General features: G+C 37.1%; 1 protein-coding gene across 2 annotated transcripts in view; it reads left to right on the top strand.

The window, feature by feature from the left end:
* Positions 1-3378: 3378 nt before the first annotated feature.
* kif1ab (kinesin family member 1Ab) overlaps positions 3379-21767 on the top strand; it is a 31892-nt gene continuing 13503 nt past the window's right edge. The window contains exons 1-26 of one of the 2 annotated variants that reach the window (XM_081375343.1): positions 3379-3655; positions 5874-6060; positions 8187-8260; positions 8407-8586; positions 8707-8772; positions 8854-9032; positions 9711-9822; positions 10070-10147; positions 10239-10304; positions 10394-10411; positions 10497-10575; positions 10738-10816; positions 11438-11580; positions 11782-11820; positions 13353-13486; positions 13583-13662; positions 13757-13832; positions 13911-13990; positions 14985-15175; positions 15276-15456; positions 15661-15733; positions 15834-15927; positions 16074-16222; positions 16333-16511; positions 18631-18768; positions 21251-21369. In XM_081375343.1, coding sequence (XP_081231469.1) covers positions 5955-6060; positions 8187-8260; positions 8407-8586; positions 8707-8772; positions 8854-9032; positions 9711-9822; positions 10070-10147; positions 10239-10304; positions 10394-10411; positions 10497-10575; positions 10738-10816; positions 11438-11580; positions 11782-11820; positions 13353-13486; positions 13583-13662; positions 13757-13832; positions 13911-13990; positions 14985-15175; positions 15276-15456; positions 15661-15733; positions 15834-15927; positions 16074-16222; positions 16333-16511; positions 18631-18768; positions 21251-21369 — 2713 coding nt within the window. In that variant the 5' untranslated portion in view covers positions 3379-3655; positions 5874-5954. The remainder of the gene's footprint in view (positions 3656-5873; positions 6061-8186; positions 8261-8406; positions 8587-8706; positions 8773-8853; positions 9033-9710; positions 9823-10069; positions 10148-10238; positions 10305-10393; positions 10412-10496; positions 10576-10737; positions 10817-11437; positions 11581-11781; positions 11821-13352; positions 13487-13582; positions 13663-13756; positions 13833-13910; positions 13991-14984; positions 15176-15275; positions 15457-15660; positions 15734-15833; positions 15928-16073; positions 16223-16332; positions 16512-18630; positions 18769-21250; positions 21370-21767) is intronic. The other variant, XM_081375344.1, reaches the window with a different exon arrangement.

Raw genomic sequence — 21767 nt, forward strand, 5'->3', positions numbered from 1 at the left:
AACCCCCCCTAGAGGGACAGAGGTTTACCCAACATAGTTTTAAAAATCCTATGGGAAAGAACGATAATTTATTAACTTTACTCCAGCATAGTACAACAAAGTTCCTTTTAATGTCCTAAAATGTACTTGGACAAACTATACATTTGGCCTGCCTTAGGGGGGGCCTACAAGACATTGTGCCCAGGGGCCTCTGAATTCTTAATCCGGCCCTGCACCTCACCCCAGACCTCACTAATTTTCAAACCCTGGTTACGGCCTCGGCTTTACTACTAGATATATTTATGGAGATGAAAAATAATAAGGCGCCCTGTACAGCTATGATCAGCCAGGGTTTCCGCGGGGTATTAAAAAGCATTTTGCTTATTCATGTAAATGTAAATGCGCAATCCCCACATTCCCGCACCGAAATTCAAGCCCTGAAATGGCAGCGGGATGTGTAACTCTAGCATATGGCGCATATGTCATATAAAGTTAGGCAAGGCCAAACAGCGTTATCCATGTTTTGCGATTGCATCGCTAGAGTAAGCTAGTGAAACTGATAGCGTTCTTCATTTAATTACAATATGAGGACTGACGGTAGGCTATAAAAATCAGCGTTTCTGTGTAGGTGATGACAACCATCTTGACAGCAGCAATCAAAGCATCGCTAATTACGGTTGACCTTAATTTGAGATAGTAAATTTGTTCCTAATCAAAGGGAACACTCAACCACAGAACAGCTGGGTAAGTTTTGTATTGGCTTATTGGATACAGTAAATGAAGACTGTCATCACCTACACAGAAACGCTGATTTTTATAGCCTACCGTCAGTCCTCATGTTGTAATTAAATGAAGAACGCTATCAGTTTCACTATTAGCTTACTCTAGCGATGCAATCAACAAAATGGATAACGCTGTTTGGCCTTGCCTAACTTTATATGCACAATCTTGAAAAAAGTACTATTGTTGAAATTCTCACATCAAGCAAACTTCAACGCACCCTTATCCACTACCTGCTAACGTTAGTGAACCGCACCAGAGCAAGCACACTTTGCAGTTCCTCCGGAAATGCACTTTTCTAGTTACATTTTTAATTTGACTTTAGTACAATAGATTTATCTTGCTTATGCATCAGAATAAAAAAAAGAGATCATTGTGTCTCTATATTTCACAGTGTTACTTTTTATCTTATCTCAAAAAAAAAAAGTTATACTTTTTGATGTTTTACATTGAATATGTTTTTTCACAAAATAACCACCAGATAAAGTCTAAGATATATTTTTGTTGTTGCTATGGACTAAGTTGACTAGAGTGATTTAGAAGTATTCAATGTGAAGCTTAGACTGGTAGCGTACCTGAGAGAAAACAGATTTCACATTATGTTAATTTTCAGCAGTAAGAAAAATGACTGCTTGTTGTTTTGCAGAACATCACAGTTATATATTATATGAGAATAGTAAGGCCTGTAGTTAGGGAGTACATGTTATTTAGGGAAAATATAATTATATTTTAGGATGACAATTTTTGACAAAAAAAAAAAAAAAAAACGCCCCAAACTTGTGGTAAAACGCCCCCAGGGGGCATAGCTTCCCATAATTACTGTAGTTACCATGGTATGAACCTCACATCCTTTTTTTTTCCATCAAATGTATTCTATCTAGGTGGTTGAATAAAAATATTTGGACTTTATATTTAAAAATTAGCATCAGCTAACAATATTTCTCAAGTAGGCTGATTTTCAGCATGGTTTATAAACAAATATTCATATATTTAGCCTATATCTATTGTTATTTTGGCTGGCCTTTTTAATTTTAAGCTAAAACTGCCTGTTCTTTGATATAAATGTATAAAGAAAATTGCTTTTTTTTTTCAGAATGGGACATTTTACCCCAGCTGTGTGGGGCAAAACGCCCCCTTGATACAAATTAAATTTTTGTTAAAAATCTAATAACATGTAAACTCTGGACATTTTTCACACTTGGTTTTATAATTTATGTCATTGTCACTGGAAACCAGGAAAACTATTCAAGACACATTTAACTTTTGTTTTTAGAGAAAAAAATGACATGATTTCCCCCACTCTACCACACACACCATTGACAATGCGGTTCAGTCGATATTACTTTGTACATCTATCAAAGTAGTTTACATTTCTTACATAAAATGTATGTACACACTGAACCAAAACTTTTGTATGTAAGGTAAGATTTTTTATTGTTTTCGAGAGAAGTCTCCTAATGATCAATAATTTATGACAACATATGCTTTTACATTGCTTTAACTCATCAAAATAAGTTAAGCAGTTTGTAACTTTTTATGTTATACAAGATTAAACTTTTTAATGTAATTTAAGTTGAAATTACTTAAACATCTAAGTTGATTGTACTTAAAAGTGTGTTTTTAAAAGTGTATGTTCACCAATTAAGGCGTTATTTATTTGATCAAAAATATTGTAAAATTATGATATTACTACGATTTAACTGTAACTTGGTTTACTTTAACTGTTTTCAATTTTAACTTATTTTAAAATATAATTTATTCCTGTGATGGCAAAGCTGAATTTTCAGCAGGCGTTACTTTAGTCTTTTCTTATTTCTTATTACTTCAAACATATCTTATTATTATCCATGTTGAACATATTTGTGCTGCTGCAGTCTTCAGTGTCACATGATCCTCCAGAAATCATTCTAATATGCTGATTTGGCATTCAAGAAACATTTTCATATTATCAATGTTAAAAGCAGTTGTGCTGCTTAATATTTTTTCAGGATTATTTGATGACTGAAAGTTCAAAAGCTTTATTTGGAATATCAATCTTTTGTATCATTATAAATGTCTTTTCTATCACTTTTGATCAATTTAATGCATCCTTGCTGAAAAGAAAATTAATTTCTTTAAAAAAATATATTACCCCAATTTTTGATTATTATTAATTAAAAAAATAAAAAATTAAAAAATTCAGATCCTTTTTTTAAGTGAACCCAACTTGTTTATCTCCTTGCATAAGCTTAGCTGGCACCCTCTAGCCTTCATAATGAGTTCATTGAGAGGGGTCTGTGCTGTGCAGGCTGAGACACAGACTCTGCTGGCTAAGCTTGGAATTTAAAATGAGCTCTTTGTGCTTTTAACACTGTGGTTTATAATATATTCGAGGACACGAAAGCAAATCCATGACCGTGGTCTTTTTTAACAGTGTCCTGTGATGCTGTTATCGCACCCTTTCTGTCTGTGGCTCTCAGCCTCCCATTCTCTTTTTCGCTCCCTCCCTCCCTCCCTCTCCCTGTGCTGCATCAATGCCGCTAGCTCCCACACTGATGATGTCATCAGCGACTCACGGCTGATCAGCATCCTTGGCTCCACCATAAGAGCCATTTTGTGTTAGTCTGAAGAAACACTCTCTCTCAACACATCCTCACATCCATTAACCCCTCCCTCTGCTTGGCCCTTCTTGATGCACCACTGCGTACCAGACCCTGCAAAACCAGTCTCCCTCAGTCGGATGGTCTTGCCAGGGGGGGCTCCACCTGCATTGATGTCGCTGAACTAGGGAGAGGCTGGGAGCCCATAGGAAAAAATAAAACAACTGGGTGAGGAAGAAGACGGCGGATGGAAGCAGACTTGATGGAATAACTCGCTGCTTTCCGCAATCTCAACAGGATATTGCCATCAGGAATCAGTTAAGTGAGATTTTGATTATTGTTTGTTTAGGCCTAGCCTATATTTTATAACCAGTGTTTTTCATGTATCTAATGATAATAAGGAGGGTGGTGCACTATTCCACTCTTGTTTTGTCCGGAAAGCCACACAGAGGCTGGTGGAATACAAAACAGTCAGCAAAAAATGAAAAAGATCTGGAGATGGATGTTTATAAAAGGAAAACTCTTTACAGAATAGATAGAATTAATTGTTCAAATTATATCTTGTACTATAATGATACTATTTTAGCATATAGCCTACACATCAGTTGTTTTATTATTATTGTATATCAAAGGACATTTAATGTATAATTGCTCTAGTCAGTCTTATTTACATGTATTAACAGCTCTGAGATTGGCCACAGTGCTGAATGATGCTGTTTATGTTGAAAGGGTGAGGCCATGTCATGAAATCTGGGCCTTTTTCATCATTTAGATGTTTTCAATTTCAAAGGCCGGTCAGATTGAACTGATAATTACTGAGTGAAATGCCTTCTGTATGAATATATATAACGACGTAACCGTATTATTTTTTATTAGTAACGTTAGCCTATTATTATTTTGGGGTGCGTTCGGGTATTTAAAGTTGCTACGCACTAATATTTGTGGAGGAGGAAACGATTTACGTATTTAATATTGGAAATTCTGTATATTTGCTTGTATTCTGCTCTGGACTCAAGACTCTGAGAAAATAGTGCCATAGTAACAGACAGACTTTAACACCCCAAGTCTACCGCGACGCGACACCCTCGAGCGCTCCTATTGTAGGCTACATTGCAAACTAATGATGTCGATTATAATTGTGTAGATAGTTTCATTGATTATATTGGAAGCGTTTTTTTATTTGTCTCGTCTCGAGCAGTGTATATGGGGTGTTACTGCCGCATCGCAGCATCTACGCAGAGGCAGCTCTAAATATGAATAGAGGGAATACGTATTATAACCTTGTTTAGGATATCTGCTTGTCCTCCATGATTTGCTTAATGGCCGTTGAAACGGATTCATTGCGTTTGTTTTGCCGGGTGGACTGAAGGATGCTGACGCAAATGCCCGTCCATCACAGCTGATTCATGACTATATAACGTTAGGCTGACGGGCAGCCATTTTCAGTAGATTCTACGAGGACTGTGTGCGCGCGAATAACATTTGCTCAATGCGCCGTATTGTAAACATAACTGTGATTTTCCACTCGAAGGATGGCACCCAGCCCAGTCTTTTTCTGGATATGAGAACAGTATAGATAAATCTTGTTCAAAATTAGGGTACCCACAGTTTGTTTTTAGTAGGCTACATTTTATTTTTTATTTTCAATATTTCACTTATTTTTGACAATGTTTAGGTAGCTAGCTCGGCTATATCCCACTTGAAGTTGCCAGTTAAACAAAAAAAGAATCAGCTTGAAATGAACAGGATAATTTTCCATATTAAATGTTGAAATATAGCCTATAGCCTAAATTTGGTTCTTTTAAAGAATAAACATGGATAGTTTTTATAATCCATCACTGATTTAAACCATGATTTGTAGCCTAATATATTTTGTAGTACGAAATAATTTAAGCTATGTAACTTTGACCCACTTCCTTTTCTTTTTTCCCCTTTTCCCCCTTTAATGGATTAAGATATCCACAGTTATCAAATGGGTTATTATGTGAGATGTCATAGTCTCTTAAGAGTTGTTAAAATGAAATGTCACTAACCCAGAGTATGATTTACAGCATGTATGGATTGTAACATATGTTGTGAACAGGCTATTAGTTATTTTGTTAAGTAAATGTGCCCATATGAATCCTAAACCTGTTACGGTTATGAATTCACATAGCCATATCAAGTGTACAGTAATCTGCTGAATGCGATAGTCCTGATGAGTCATGGTCTGGATCTCAGTCAGAGAGCTCCATTACCTAAATTAGATTATCAATAGTGTAACTTAGCCAGGTCAATATCCTGAACAGATTCATGGGATTTATCCAAAATTATTTATTGTCTTTATTAGTTCTAAGTGAACTGCTGAGGTACTAAATCTAAAGTGTAGGCCCTAACACATTTCTTGCCTCGTTTTGCATCTATACTGTAGTACTCTTTATTCTACAGTGAAGTAAATTTCACATATACAAAGAATAGAAATGTTCATACCCCTTTTTTTATAAAAACAAAAATGTATGATTGCAACACATAGCATGTCAGTGTTTCTCTCTACAGGTGGCAGGTGGCCTCTGATTCCTGGCAGGGCTTCGTCCAATCAGATCCTGTGCAGTAGCAAAGCCCCAGCACTCAGACACCATGGCATGTGCCTCGGTGAAAGTAGCTGTGAGGGTCCGACCCTTCAATTCACGAGAGATTGGAAAAGATAGCAAGTGTATCATTCAGATGTCAGGCAACACCACCAGTGAGTGCTCTTTCAAAACATCTGTTTTCACTTGCTGTCAATGATCATTTGAACTAATTTAAGATGCATGCCAGTGTGCTCACTATGCTATAGTAATAATTTATGATCGTAATGAAATATTTATTCTGATGGTCTCTCATCAGCACCCCCATGAGAGAAAACATTGCATCTCTAGGTTTACGGGCTTGAAAATGTCAAAGGGGTCATGCTTTTGGTTTTGGTAAAGGTTAGCTTTAATTGATTGGGTGTGCTGTCACCACCTGACTAGATTTGTTGACTTACTATTTGTTTCATAGTAACAAAACTCATTTTTTTGTATTTAGTATCGAATTTTTGTAATTTATATGTAATATTCTTGCATTAATCCATGAAAACAAAATCACATTTTCACTCAGAGATGGAGACTGGTTCATCTCATATTGTTTGATGCGGAGAGTGGCACAATTACACAAATTATTTGTTTCTATGATGCTAGAGAAACGTAAAACAGCAAGATAATATTGCCATAATGATAAAAAAATGTGTAATATTTTTAATGGAAAATATTTTATGGACAGTAAGAAATATGGTAGAAAGTAGAAACACTTCATTTTGATGGTCCCTTTTGAATGCTTCTTGACTATAACTAATTTTGCAACTAAATGTCAACTAACTCTCATTAGAGTATTAGTAGACTGCTAATATTTGCTAATTCTTTATGGTGATGGTCCTCCAACAGACATTATATCGACTATAAGTAACTTTGCAACTTCATGTCAACTTATTCTAACCCTACTAGTCTACTAATACACTCTAATGAGAGTTAGTAGACATGTAGGTGCAACGTTACTTATAGTCAACAGAATGCGTTAAAGGGACCATCAAAATAAACTGAAACCAGAAATATTCATCTCTGTTTCATTTTCTTAACTCATGGAGCAAAAAGCTTTGTGTCCTAGCTGTACATGTTCAGAAACATTGCCCATTTCAGGCCAATCTGTGGCATTTCCAGCCCCCGTTTCTAGAGCATCTCCAAAAACTGTAAAGCGTCCTGTTGTTCTGCCTGCAACATGAGTGGGAAAACAGAGTCAGCTGATGCAGAGTGTGAGGTCAGACACACTGCACGGCTTTGTGCTAGTGAGAGGATGCAGGGAGGTTCATGACCTCATTCCCAGAACCCAAGGGATGGCATGATTCACGCTTCCTTAGACTCATCTGTCTTGAAACATGCCTACATTATGCATATAGCCTTATAGGGTATATTACCAGTATGCTGTTATGATGACTACATTGAGATATTTAATGATTTTTTATATTTTTGTCATTTTTGGACATGGCTTTTATGGATAAATAAACAGACAGTCAGGTCTTAATTTATGGCATATAATTTATAATTATAGTTAAATGTAAATGATTTGTTTATTTGGAGTGTACTTTACTGTTCAAAAGTATGGGGTTGGTAAGTTTTTTTCTATAAGTTTTAATATTTAGGAAAGAAGTCTGTTATACTCACCCAGGCTGCATTTATTTGATCAAAAATACAGTAAAAATAATAATATTGTGAAATGTTATTACAATTTAAAATAACAGTTTTTCTATTTTATTTCATTAATTTATTCCTGTGATGTCAAAGCTGAATTTTCAGCATCATTACTCCAGTATTCAGTGTCACATGATCCTTCAGAAATCATTCTAATATACTGATTTGCTGCTCAAGAAACATTTCTTATTATTTTCAATGTTGAAAACAGTTGTGCTGCGTAATATATTTGTGGAAACTGTTTTTTTTTCCAGAATTCTTTTATGAATAAAAAGTTTAAAGGAACAGCATTTAACATAAATCTTTTGAAACATTAATGTCTTTACTGTCACTTTTGATCAATTTAATGCGGCCCTGCTGAATTAAAATATTATTTATTAAAAAAAAAAAAATTGGACAGTAGTGTATAAATATATTTACAATAATAATGACGTTCTTCTATCCTCATTATAAGGGTTTTAACACCATCCTTTGGCATAAGAGATTTCAGGTCTGATCATGAATGAATGAATGAAATGAAAATGGGGAACTAGTTTAATGTATGGTAGTTGTTTTGTCCATTAGATTGTAGATTTATTCTTATAGACATGTTCTTTTTGCTTTCTAGCAATTATAAATCCAAAACAGCCAAAGGACAACAAGAGCTTCAACTTTGACTATTCCTATTGGTCGCATACGACGGTGAGTTTCTTGACACATTAACTGGTGAATCTGCCTCTTATGCAACTCACTGCTGCTATTTTTAATTCTACTATGATCATGTTGGCTGTTCTTGAGACATTTAAGATGATTTCCCTTGGGGATCTGTGTGTTTCTGTCTTCAACAGCCAGAAGATGTGAACTTTGCATGCCAAAGGCAGGTTTATAAAGACATAGGGGAGGAAATGCTTCTGCATGCCTTTGAGGGATATAACGTCTGTATCTTTGCCTATGGGCAAACTGGGGCCGGAAAGTCATATACCATGATGGGCAAGCAAGAGAAAGACCAAGAAGGCATCATCCCATTGGTAGTATACTATAATTCAATGTGTTATTGACATTATCACTGTCTTTGATATTGTAGCAAATAGCTCAGATGCTTCCAAGTTTGTGAAAAGCTTTCTCAATGCTTAATCTCTCTGTGACAGCTTTGTGAGGACCTGTTTACCAAGTTTAATAACGATAATGACAACAGCATGTCATACTCAGTTGAGGTAAGAGCAACACCTTCATCATAAATTGCATTCTTAACAGAATCTGTAGAGCAAGTGAAAATTGTTCTGTTTTTTTTTCAGGTCAGTTACATGGAGATCTACTGTGAGCGTGTGCGGGACCTTCTGAACCCAAAGAACAAAGGGAATCTGCGTGTGCGAGAGCATCCTCTGATGGGGCCGTATGTGGAGGACCTATCAAAACTGGCTGTTACTTCCTACAATGACATTCAGGACCTGATGGACTCTGGAAACAAGGCCAGGTGACACAAATTTAAGTGCAGTATGGGGCATCTCTGAATTACACTACCCTTCAAAAGTTTTGAATGTTTTTGAAAGTAGTCTCAAGACTGCATTTATTTAATCAAAAATACAGTAACAACAGTAATATTGTGAAATGTTATTGCAATTTAATAATAACTGTTTTCTATTTGAATAGATTTAAAATGTCATTTATTCCTGTGATGGCAAAGCTGCATTTTCAGCATCATTACCCTTCAGAAATCATTCAGATATTCTGATTTTCTGCACACAAAACATTTCTTATTATGTTGAAAACATTAATATTTTTGTGGAAACCATGATACATTTATTTTTTAAGGATTGTTTGATAAATAGAATGTTCAGCATTTATTTATTTGAAATCTTTTGTAACATTATAAACATTATAAACTGTCACTTTTGAATTAAACTATTAATTTCTTTAGAAAAATAATAATACTACTGTCCCCGAACTTTTGAATGTCAGTGTATTGCTGCACATAATTTTGAGGGTATAGAGCCTAAATGTAAACAAGTTGAAAGTTGTACTTATCTAAAAAGATGCACAAATCCTTACTTTGTATTTGAATGGCAAGAAAATGTATTTATGTTAAGCACTGAAATTGAACAAATCAATTCACCACTGCATCACTTTTGCTTACCATGCTGTTCATTCACAGGACTGTGGCGGCCACCAACATGAATGAGACCAGCAGCCGCTCCCATGCTGTATTCAACATCATCTTCACACAGAAACGACATGATAGTGATTCAGAAAACACGTCTGAAAAGGTACCGCATCCTCTCCTTCAGCATTTCCCACCAGGCCTCCATGTATAGCTGTGTTTTGCTTTGTTCTATATGAGAATATGTGACTGTCTGTTCAGAAGTAGACTAGAATGCAAAAGTTGGTGAGTGGACTCTCTGCACTTCGAACATCACTGATGGATGTTGGCAGTTTGACAGTTGCTGAACTTGCTGGTATGTGCATTTAGAGCGCTTTACTGTTCTGAGACACAACATTTTCGTTCTCAAACAGGTCAGCAAAATCAGCTTGGTAGACTTGGCAGGGAGTGAGCGGGCGGATTCTACTGGAGCTAAAGGCACTAGACTTAAGGTGAGTCACTTTAAGTTCAACAGAGTTTCATGAGATGTGTCATTTCAGATGAGTACATCCATTAAATGTGCATGCTTTGTCCCTTTTCTAGGAAGGAGCCAATATCAACAAATCTTTAACAACACTGGGCAAAGTTATCTCTGCGTTGGCCGAGATAGTAAGAATTCTTTCAATTTAAATAGGAATGATGTTAAAAGAAAAGTAAAGATCTATAAAGATTTTAAAAATATTTCTTTTGTTTTGTAGGACTCTGCACCAAACAAGGTGAGGATCGGTTGAATCTATCTGTAATAATCAAGCATTATGGCTGTAGCTTTGACAATTGACATGGCTTCTGTTCTCCCTACAGAACAAGAAGAAGAAGAAAGTTGAGAGCTTTATTCCATACAGAGATTCAGTTCTGACATGGCTGCTGAGGGAAAACCTTGGTACGCGGCTTCATGCACCTTGCACACACCTTCTTAACAACAATAATTGCTCTCCATCAATTAAAGCATTTCATGTTGCAGTCAACATGGTCAGTTTAACTGTGGTATGGTCCAAAAACAATAAAAACTTTCCTGAAGGTCACAATGTTTTTCATTTATCAGGAGGTAACTCTCGCACTGCCATGGTAGCAGCTCTAAGTCCTGCTGATATTAACTATGATGAGACACTCAGCACGCTCAGGTAAGAACAACATGATGCCATAATGGCATTACCTAATATTAGACTAATAGGGTCATGAAATACTACACACTTTTTCGGTATGTGACTTTATGGAAAACAATGATCATTTTCCTCATGTTATTCCAAACTCATATGACTTTTGTTTGTGGAAGGAGGAAGATAAGTTTAGCTGAGTGTTAATGGTACTCTTTTGTCCATTTAATGAATGTAAATGGCGACCAGAAGCTGTCAAGCTCTGAAAATGACTAAAAAGCACCATAAACATATTTCAAACAAATCATTCCAGAAGACTTTGGATTCAGTGTGCAAGTCTTATGGGTTACTTGGTTATATGGATAATGTTGCTGTAAAGGTGTTCACGTTCACTTTCATCGTATAGAAAAAAATGTATGAACATGCTACATTCTTTTCTGTTCCATTGAATAAAAATAATAATACTGGATTTGAATAACAAATTTGAACAAAATGACAAAATGTATTTATTTATTTTTAAGTTATTTTATTTTTCGGGCTAAAAAGCCATTCTTCCAGGCTGATGTAGGTGTTCAGTCTGAAATACTGGACTATTTAGGACATTCTGATGCTGTTTTTGGATAGTTAATAGCAATATCACTGCCACAGATATGCTGACCGAGCCAAGCAGATCCGTTGCAACGCCGTCATCAACGAAGACCCCAACAACCGCCTGGTGCGCGAGTTGAAGGAAGAGGTGGCTCGTCTGAAAGATCTGCTCTATGCTCAGGGTCTTGGAGACATCATTGAGAGTGAGTCACTTGTGATGCATTTCAAACAGAGGAGTTACAACATTTCACTCTTCTTAAAATTGAATTTAAAATGCAAATGCTGCCAAGACGATGATCCTAGAAAAGCAAATATTCTCTACAATTACATTATCAGAAACCTGAGGGTCAGACAGCTCTAGGAATGTGTCTGAAGGATTTGTCTTCTCTCTCTGTTTCTCTCAGCATATCGGGCACAAGCTCCTGGGATGTCTGCTCTCAAATGTGTGTATTTTGGCACTCTAAATGCTTCACAGCTTACAGTAACCCAGGGGTCGGCAACTTTTTTTTTCTTAAGTTTATTTTATTATAATTTTTTATTGGTAATAAAGCCATATTTTTTTGAGCGCAAAAATAAACAAATCAGTGCCAAAGTTTGTCACCCATGCAGCGCTGTGAACTGGACTGCGCAACTCATAGGAAATATACATTTATTAAGGTTGCACAGGTCAGTTTTTGATTTGTCTGATACATCATGATTTTTCTTACATTCTTGCTTTGGTGGCTTAAAGAGATCGCTATTTAAGATTTCACCAAATTCTGTCATTATTTGATCACCCTCAAGTCATTCCAAACCTATATGGCTTAATTTCTTCTATATTCTTCTATATATTGTGAGAAATGTATTTTTTCCCAATGGAAGACGATGGGGTCCAATGTTGATTGGTTTCCAACATTCTTCAGAATATCTCCCTTTGTGCTCCATAGGTGACAGAAAGTCATACAGCTTTGGAGCGACATGAGGATGAGTAATCAATGACAGAATTTTTATTTTGGAGTGAACCTTTAATATGAGGAATATTGCCACTTAGAGTTTTGGAGAATTATGGATAAACTTTATGGAATTATGGAGGTTTATAGGAAATTAGCATGCCTTTAATCTGAATTGTCAGTGAGTGTATTATTTAAATATTGAAATATTATTTTGTTTTGCAATTCAGATTCAGATCATACAGCATTTGCTCTCCAAAGACTATTTTTACCCATATTTGCTGCTTGACGAGTGTTAATTTTGGACTTTGACTTCAACATTTTATGATAAACAACGAAATAATATTACAATCATATAACAATCATAAATCCTCTGTCCTTTTCAAGTGTCTGCCAACATTGACCAATTCGTAATGTTGCCGACTCCTGCGAGAACCATAGCAGGAATCTCTGGACCACCAAAGTCTATGCTGTGTGATTTTATCTAATCAGTTTAAATAAAACGTATTATTCTGACATAATTGTACATTGCTGCTCTGATGGTCCAGAGGCACTCTAGAGGTTTGCTTGAAATGTGCCTTTTTGTAAACATAGGCATGTACAGTAGTTCTGTGCAGTCACAGATCAATATTACATTGAGTGTTCAGTTCATCTCCATGCTCATTATCTCAAGCATGGTCCAATGAATTTGAGGCATGAGGGGAAAATCCATTAATAATCATGTTTTTGATCTTCTAATTTACTTTAAAAAAAACACACACACACTGACACACAACAGCGTCTGAAGTCCTCAAATTGATGCCGTCTACCCCGCGCCCTGCAGCTTTATAACCTCTTTAATTCGTTGTTGAGCTTTATGTTTGACACTTTCTACTCTTCCTCCTTCCCCTTCTTTTCTGTTTCCATGGTTTTCCTTTTTCTCTTACCTCAATTTTCTCCCTTGACTCTCCAACCTGTCATTCCCACTTGTTGCTCAGACTTATCCAGTTACAAGACTAATATCAATAGCATCCAGGCTGTCAATCAAAGGGGTGATTTCTCCACAGTGACCAATGCCATGACAGGGATGAGCCCCTCCCCCTCTCTCTCTGCCCTGTCCAGTCGAGCTGGCTCCATCAGCAGCCTGCATGACCGGATCATGTTCAGCCCGGGAAGCGAGGAAGCCATTGAGAGGCTGAAGGTGAGCGAGAGGGTGGTGGGGTGATTGGATGGATGGTTTGATAAATTTATAAGGGCCAGTGCTGATCTTTTTAATGTCGACCTCTTTTCCAACTAGGCAACTGAGAAGATAATCGCAGAACTCAATGAAACTTGGGAAGAGAAGCTTCGCCGCACAGAGGGCATTAGAATGGAAAGGTTGGAGATCCCTGGGAGGGCTTTCATCTTGAAATGTGTCTGAAATTATTCAAGTTTCTTAGTTCATTTGTAAAAAAACATCTGTTGTCATTAGGGAGGCACTTTTAGCTGAAATGGGTGTGGCGATGAGGGAAGATGGAGGAACTGTTGGAGTCTTTTCACCAAAGAAGGTAAGATGATTGTTTAGTGTATTCTAAAAGGAAGCTAGTCAAGTCATATGCTTCAACGAGCACTTCTTTATGTTTCAGACTCCACACCTGGTCAACCTCAATGAAGATCCACTAATGTCTGAGTGCTTACTATACTACATTAAAGATGGAATCACCAAGTAAGAATGTTGTTTATTTACAACCAAGATTTTCACCCTTGGACCTTTGGGGAGCCATTGCACAGTCTCTGTGGACAGATAATATAAAAAGGCCCACCTTGCCACCTCGTATATGTATAAGATTTTTAAACAAAACAAACAACATTTCTGATTTATTTTTACCCAAAATCTGTTGCTCCTTCAATGTTTAATAAAAACAAGTATATTTTTTTTCAGCAATCATACACTATGGGAGTAGCGAAAAGCACATTTTTGTTGAGGTGTGCCTTTAGCCCCGTTGTACCCTAAATTAAATCCAGAATAAAAATGATGGTTTAAATGTAAACCTGCTTATTTTTAAACAAGGTTTATAGTTTGGCACACAGAATTATTAGATAAACCTTAAATTTAAGCTTAATCCTTATTGGTGCTTTGTGTAGTAAGTGATTCACATAATGTTATATTTCTGTGATTTACCATCTATTAAGTGAACTGAACAATATTAATGATTATGTTTAATTAGTGTTAGTTTTACAGTTTTGAGTAATTAATTGACAAAAGACAATTTGACCCATTGTTCTAAAGTGAAAAGAATATCCAAATTAATTATTGATTTGTATGGCACTCATTGAGTTTATTCACCAGAATAAGCCAGTAATTATGGCTAAGTTGCTAGTAATACAGTACTACTAAAGATATTTCTTGTGTGTTCATGCTTAACTACTCCATAATGGCTAATATTCCTGTACTATATGTTCAGTTAATCATTATCTACTGGTGGGTTGATGCTTAACTACCACATTATTATGGATCCTTAAAATATGGTGTTACCAATATTTCTTAATATCAAAAAATCATATTTATTGATATTAAATTATCATTATAATAGAATTTTAATGAATATTAATCAATATCTGATTTTTCCAATATCTATTTTGTATTTTCCCATGGCATTTCTCTATCTGTATCTTTTTCCCTTTATTCTGACATATGGCCTCCGTATTTTCCTCTGCAGGGTTGGCCGTGAGGATGCCAGCAGTCGGCAGGACATTGTCCTGAGTGGCCATTTCATTAAAGACGAACACTGTATCTTTACAAGTAGTACAAATGCCTCAGGAGAGGGTACGGTGGTCCTGGAACCCTGTGAGGGAACAGAGACTTACGTTAACGGCAAGAGAGTGACAGAGCCCACTGTTCTCAGATCAGGTAGCTCTTCAGTTTCCAGGCTAAAAACAGATTCAGTCTGATGAACAACACTTTTTTAGTGCCTGTAAGACCCAGATTGTGACTTGGTCTGTAATCTTAGGTAACCGTATCATTATGGGCAAGAGCCACGTGTTCCGTTTCAATGACCCAGAGCAAGCACGGCAAGAGAGGGAGAGGACCCCGTGTGCAGACACACCTGTGGAGCCGGTGGACTGGGCCTTTGCCCAGAGAGAGCTATTGGATAAACAAGGCATTGATATGAAACAAGAGATGGAGCAAAGGTAGCACTTTTGTCACTAGCCCTTTTGTGGTTCTAAAACAGCATGAATTTTTATCATCCATGACAATACATCAAAAGGCACAAACAGCCCATCTAAAAACACCAGATAAACCAAATAAAACTAGCAAACCAACCAAACTATGATTCATTCCAGGTAAAATATCTAGTTTTTGTGGCTTTATTCTGATGCTTACATCATTTATAGGTTACAGGAGCTGGAGGACCAGTACCGCAAGGAGAGAGAAGAAGCAAGCAACCTTCTGGAACAGCAGAGACTGGTAAGACATTTTAGACTAGTAAGAACTTAATTAGTCTATAAGTGGTTAAAACCAGAAGAAGCTGGCAATTTAACCATATGTAACATTAACTTTTGTTTAGGACTATGAGAGTAAGCTAGAAGCTCTTCAGAGGCAGGTCAACTCCAGATATTACCCAGAAACCACAGAGGAAGAGGAGGAACCAGAAGAAGAAGGTGGGTAAAACAGTTTGAATAACATGGGTATCATCTGATTAATATATATCAAATACAATAATAAGTTAGCAAATTTTTTTCTGTGAAAAAGTTTAGATGCTTCTGAGACATCTCATTTCAAACGGGTTCATATTTTGATCCTGCAGTGCCATGGACAAAGCGGGAGACAGAACTGGCTCTCTGGGCTTTCCGGAAATGGCGATTCTATCAGTTCACCTCTCTAAGAGACCTGCTCTGGGGAAATGCAATTTTCCTCAAGGAGGCTAATGCCATTAGTGTGGAGCTGAAAAAAAAGGTACATTGAAATCATTTTAGGTCAGCCTGATGATCATTGTATGAAATCATTGTATTTCATTGTTTTGTTTTTTTAGATAAGTTAAAGTTTGTTCCTTTTTTTCTCTGCAGGTTCAGTTTCAGTTTGTGCTGTTAACGGACACACTGTACTCCCCACTGCCCTCTGACCTCCTGCCCCCCAGCATAGCCAAAGACAGGGAGAAAAGGCTGTTCCCTCGCACCATTGTAGCAGTAGAGGTCCAGGACCAGAAAAATGGTGCCACACACTACTGGACCCTGGACAAACTCAGGTGCAGTGAGATTAGTTATTAGTTATATACTTGCCCTGTAGTTATTAATCAGGAGTAAATGACCAATTAAAAGCAGCGACGCCGCTTTTCCAGTAATGTGCTACTTTTTACACCAGAAGTGGTGTAACATGAAAAAAAAAAAAAAATATTCAAAGATATCATATGAATGTAGTTCAGACTGTTCATGTAAATAAACAATTCACTGATTCCGTGTGCATCTTTGAGTTTAACAACCCTCATTGTTTTGCACTAGCTAAATACTTATCTGATTAAATGATATCATCTGTGTATGCATTAAAAATATATTTTTCTATTAAAAATCTTTCTTTGCTATTTTTTTGTTAACTGCATTTTTCAATTGAGTAGCTTGGCTGTAGCTGAACTACTTAAAATTATGATTGGCCTGTAGCTTGTTGACATCCTCAACACTCAAGATCTCAAACAATATCTAATTTTCTGCTCTATCAATGCTTATGCCCTTGAATTTATCTCATAGCTATGAACTATTAATTTGCATTGCTAATCAGAGGCAGGTGGTAAAAAGCATTTGATTAGACAAAAATTTAAATACGTAAATTGCAGAAAAGCAGACAGACGAAGCTTGATTCCAAAATATAATAAAGCTTTAACGTACACAGGCAGATAAACAGGACGCAACTGCGGGGAGAATAAATACACAGGGTAAACGAGGGAACTAACTAGACACAGGTGGATGAAGGTTAATGACAATGAACAGGTGCAGACAAGAGAGAATATAATTGTGACAGATACACCATGTGCAGAATGTGTTATCAACATTTTTGCTGTTCTCCTAGAAGATAAATATTGTACATTTTTAATTCTTATAGCTACTAAAAGTTAATTTCACCTTTTAGGGGTAGACTAGTATGTTGATGATCTCAAAGCTAATAGGCTAAAGCTAATGGGGTTTAAAGTGCCCCTATTGCGCTATTTTAAGTTTCCTAATGTTGTTTTGGAGTCTCCTACAACATGTTTACATGCATCAAATTTCCTCATAATATACGTTTGCACATCACCACATTTTCAATGATTCTCAAAAGACTCGTCAGATGAATCAATCTCTCTGAATCCCATTGCCAAAACAACGTCATTTGTCCTGAGGCTTCCTACACCGTAAACTAAAGACAGTAACGAACAATGACGCCGATTTTACCATATCAATGCGAGCGCGAGTCCGATGTTGAAACACTGGGAGAACTAGTTATTCAACCCGAACCTCCATCACAAGGAAGACTCGAGCAGGACGTTTCTCAGTGATACACTTCTAAGTTTGAGGTACATTATGTTGCAACTGTAATTCCTCACCATCAGCATTAACATGTCCATCAACAAACCGATTATTTTACTTGTACTAATTTATTTACCGACAGTAATATAAGACAGTAATAATGTGAGTTAGCCATTTAGCAGGAGACCTACACAACATAAAACTCAAAACTAAGTATTTTCATCTTTCAAGAGCAAGCGGTTTGTGAATCCCGCATTGAACTCCGAGATTTGAGAAGCAGCGTCAGTAAAATAAAGGGAACACAGCAAGTTTAGGATTATACTACGGTGGTATTGTGGAAAAGATTAATTTTAAGCACTGATTTTTCACATGCTCGTCCATTGGCATTGAAAAAAAACTAGCTTTAGCATCACATTGTAGAGCACGGCGTCTTCTTGACATGATGCTATCCACAGGAATCAGCTGCAGTGTTTGAGGTTCAAGTTTTCCCTTGTGTCTGCGTGCGCAATAAATGGGCGGGCAATATGCTAATGTTTCATCTTGACGTCACAACAAAACGGCTTATAACTCGTTTGAAAAACAATTAATTTCATTGACTCAGAGTCGACTCTTAATTTTGAAAGACAATAACTTTATATACGGTGCTCTTACAGATTTAAAACCTTGCAGGATGTTTTCATTCACTTAGAGCTATGTTACACACTACATGAAAGCTCATTTTCCGTAATAGGGGCCCTTTAAAAGCACGTTCAGACTTATTTTTTCTTTTGGTTTATGCTTAAAAAGTGAACAAATAAAGAGAACATAGCAGATAAACATTACAGAGTATGTTTTGTTGCTTTTTCTGATGCTTTACTATTGTCCCTGCAGACAAAGACTGGATTTGATGAGAGAAATGTATGACCGAGCAGCAGAGGTACCCAGTACGACAGTCGAGGACTGTGATCATATGATGTCCGGTGGTGACCCCTTCTATGACCGCTTTCCATGGTTCCGACTGGTTGGTCGGTAAGTAATCAATAAGTCAAGCACAATCTGTATGCTGTGCAACTCTAAAGTGTCAAGTGGATGCTGGTTTTTCCACTGTACAAGACTGGACACTGCCTATGATTTGCACTATTCCTTCACTTTTGAGTGGAATGGCAAGCTATGTGCAGGCTTCGTTCAGTGAGCAATTTTGCACTGATTTTTCAATATTCAGACAATCCAAATGCTAAACCTAAGCTTGAACACTCCTTACCAAACACACTAGATCATTAGCCGAACACAGATTTGGAGACTCATGGCTGGGTTTATGCTGGCATACAACAATGCCTTACATGTGAGCAAGTGTGTGCACGTGTGTTGTTCTAACCCAGTTCCCGTGTCTCCGGCTGCACCAGCACTCCCATTCTCAACACGTGCATGAGCGAGCGCATGAGTGACCTTACCCTCTCCCCCACCCTCTCCGACCCCGACTCTGACATAACCGAGCTTGCCGATGAGCGGCATTATGGGAAAGTCGAGGTGGAGGATGAGGAGTTGGAGGACCTGGACGATGAGATCTTTTTGGAGGACCCTGGCTCAGAGCTTGGGAGAGAGGAGGAGGAGGAGGAGGATGGTGTGGGGGAGCACTGCCCAGGTGTCAGCGATGGCCAGGACCCCTTTTACGACCGCTGGCCTCTGTTCAGTTTAGTGGGAAGGTTGGTGAGGTTTCAGGAGCATGCTGTCAGAGGAAACTAGCTCTTTCACACTGAGACACAGACAACAGGGTCTGTTACAAGAAGTTCCTACCAGGGCATCTAACACATGAACAGCACCGGCAAGGGTCACAATATCTGTTGCCAAGATTGATTAAATAAATAAATAACAATGACATTATGTCAACAATATACATATCCATTTATTAATAAAAATAGTAAAAAAAAATAATAACAATTCACAGTTCTCTAGAAGATTACATGATTTGAGTTTGGAAGTGTAAAACTGTTGGCCTGATCTGAAGGAAGTTTTAATGCCTCTTTCTACATGTTTTGGACAACAACCCTTTTACCTTTTTCCTATGCTTTGATATTCTAATATTGGGGCATACAGTGTTGAATAGGCCATTTCAATGGTATTTGAAGTGTTCAGTAACTGAATGAGAGGAAACCGAACAAAAGGAATAGCAAAGTGAAGATACTTCCTGTGAAAATCACAGTAGACTACTGGTGACAGATCCCTAATGGATGTTTAGCGTTACAAGGGGCAACTTTTCCGCGTTTGAAGTCATTTGAACATGGGTGGCTTTACAGTACTAAATTAATATGCTAGTGTTTAAAATGCCAATCACATCAGTTCTGCCCTGTTTTGAAAGATACGGCATTGAATGGCAGCATAATACATTTTTGTCTGCTCTTTTCTGAAATGAAATTGGCATTCTCTGTAGAATTTTGCTGTTTCTGTGATCGGTATAAATCAGCAGATTGTTTTTTTCTGAAGAGCTACAGCGCTCAAGATGAAAGAGCTGGTTTCGACTACAGCAGTTTCAATCAGGCATGCCAGAGCTAAAATTTGTATCGGGTTTTGGATTGGCTCTCACACTCTCACTTCCTTGCACACATGCAACATACAAGATTTGTGACGTGTGTTGACTTTGATTTCTCTTTTAAGTTGATGCCGATCAAATTCATGTATGTTAATGTCATTTCAGTTTTTTGCTTTCCAGTTTGCATTTGGCCCAACAAGCCAAATTTGGAGTTTATTTTCTCACTAAACATTTTGTTTATCTGAGCATGCTGTATTTGCGCCTCACCAATCTTGTTGTAAGCTCCTCCCCTCTGGCCACGCCTCCTGCCACTCTTGACCCCTGCCCGTTAAGCTTCGTCCAGCAATACATTGGGATCAAGAGGGTAGATCTGAAGTGAATTATTGAATTTGTAGGCCAATCTGTCACCAAACTTGACTGCATACAATGTCAGGGATTTCATAGACACATTATTGTGACATTGAATTGTAGTTAATCCTTCAATCAGTTACTGAAACATCAATAATATCTAGATGTGTGACAATGCAAATCTTCACCTGTGAGTATGACTTGACAATTAAGACAATCAATCAGTCAAAAGTTATAGTGTAAAGTAGCTTGTGGTGCAGTTCTCCTCTATATGCATGTTCTTGAAACACTTCACCAAACTCCACAGAGACCAAAACCCTCGCTATCAACGCTTTCTGTATCATTTTATGAGAATGGGGGCTATACTAAAGTATTCACAGATGAACCGCAGACCTACAGGGCACTTTTAAGCTATCGCTGGAGCAGCTTCTTGTTTGGTTGCTTTTTTTGTGTCTGATGTTGTGTTGTCTAGTGGCAGTGTGGCTGAGTTGATCTTCACTGACATTTTTTTCCCAACTTCTTTTTCCATTAATTTTAACCCTTTTTTTTCTTTTCACCCCATCAACTGTCTCAAAACCCTCTTCTTTCTTCGGCTCTCCACCTTTTTCCCATCATCCTCTCCTTTTTCTCTCATAGGGCATTTGTGTATCTGAGTAATCTGCTGTACCCTGTGCCATTAGTGCACCGTGTGGCCATTGTAAGTGAGAAAGGCGAGGTCAAGGGGTTCCTCCGAGTTGCAGTACAAGCCATATCAGGTAAGATCATCCTCATGATGCTTTGACAAATCTATTTTGATCAGATTCCAAATAGAAATTAAACTGACTGGAAATAAAATTAACTGAAAATAAAATTGATTAATCAATATTGTTCAAAAAAATTTTTCTTCTGTAAAGTAGTATTACAAGACTCAGTATTCAGACCGATTATGTTTTCTTATTTCATTGGTTAATTCCTTGTGTTTTATGAATATAGGATTTTGTTTTATTTTGTTTCTCACAATTTTCTGCCTCTGGTCCTAATTATGTTTAGATGTGTTTTGTATCTCACCAAAATGATATACATTTAGATAAATAAATTAAATATAAATAAATATTAAAATGTTGATAAAATATAATCCCTCCAAACTCCTTAAGTTTTCTGGTCCCTGTATACA

Source organism: Scardinius erythrophthalmus, assembly GCF_964197995.2.
Source record: "Scardinius erythrophthalmus genome assembly, chromosome: 9".
Lineage (NCBI taxonomy): Eukaryota > Metazoa > Chordata > Actinopteri > Cypriniformes > Leuciscidae > Scardinius > Scardinius erythrophthalmus.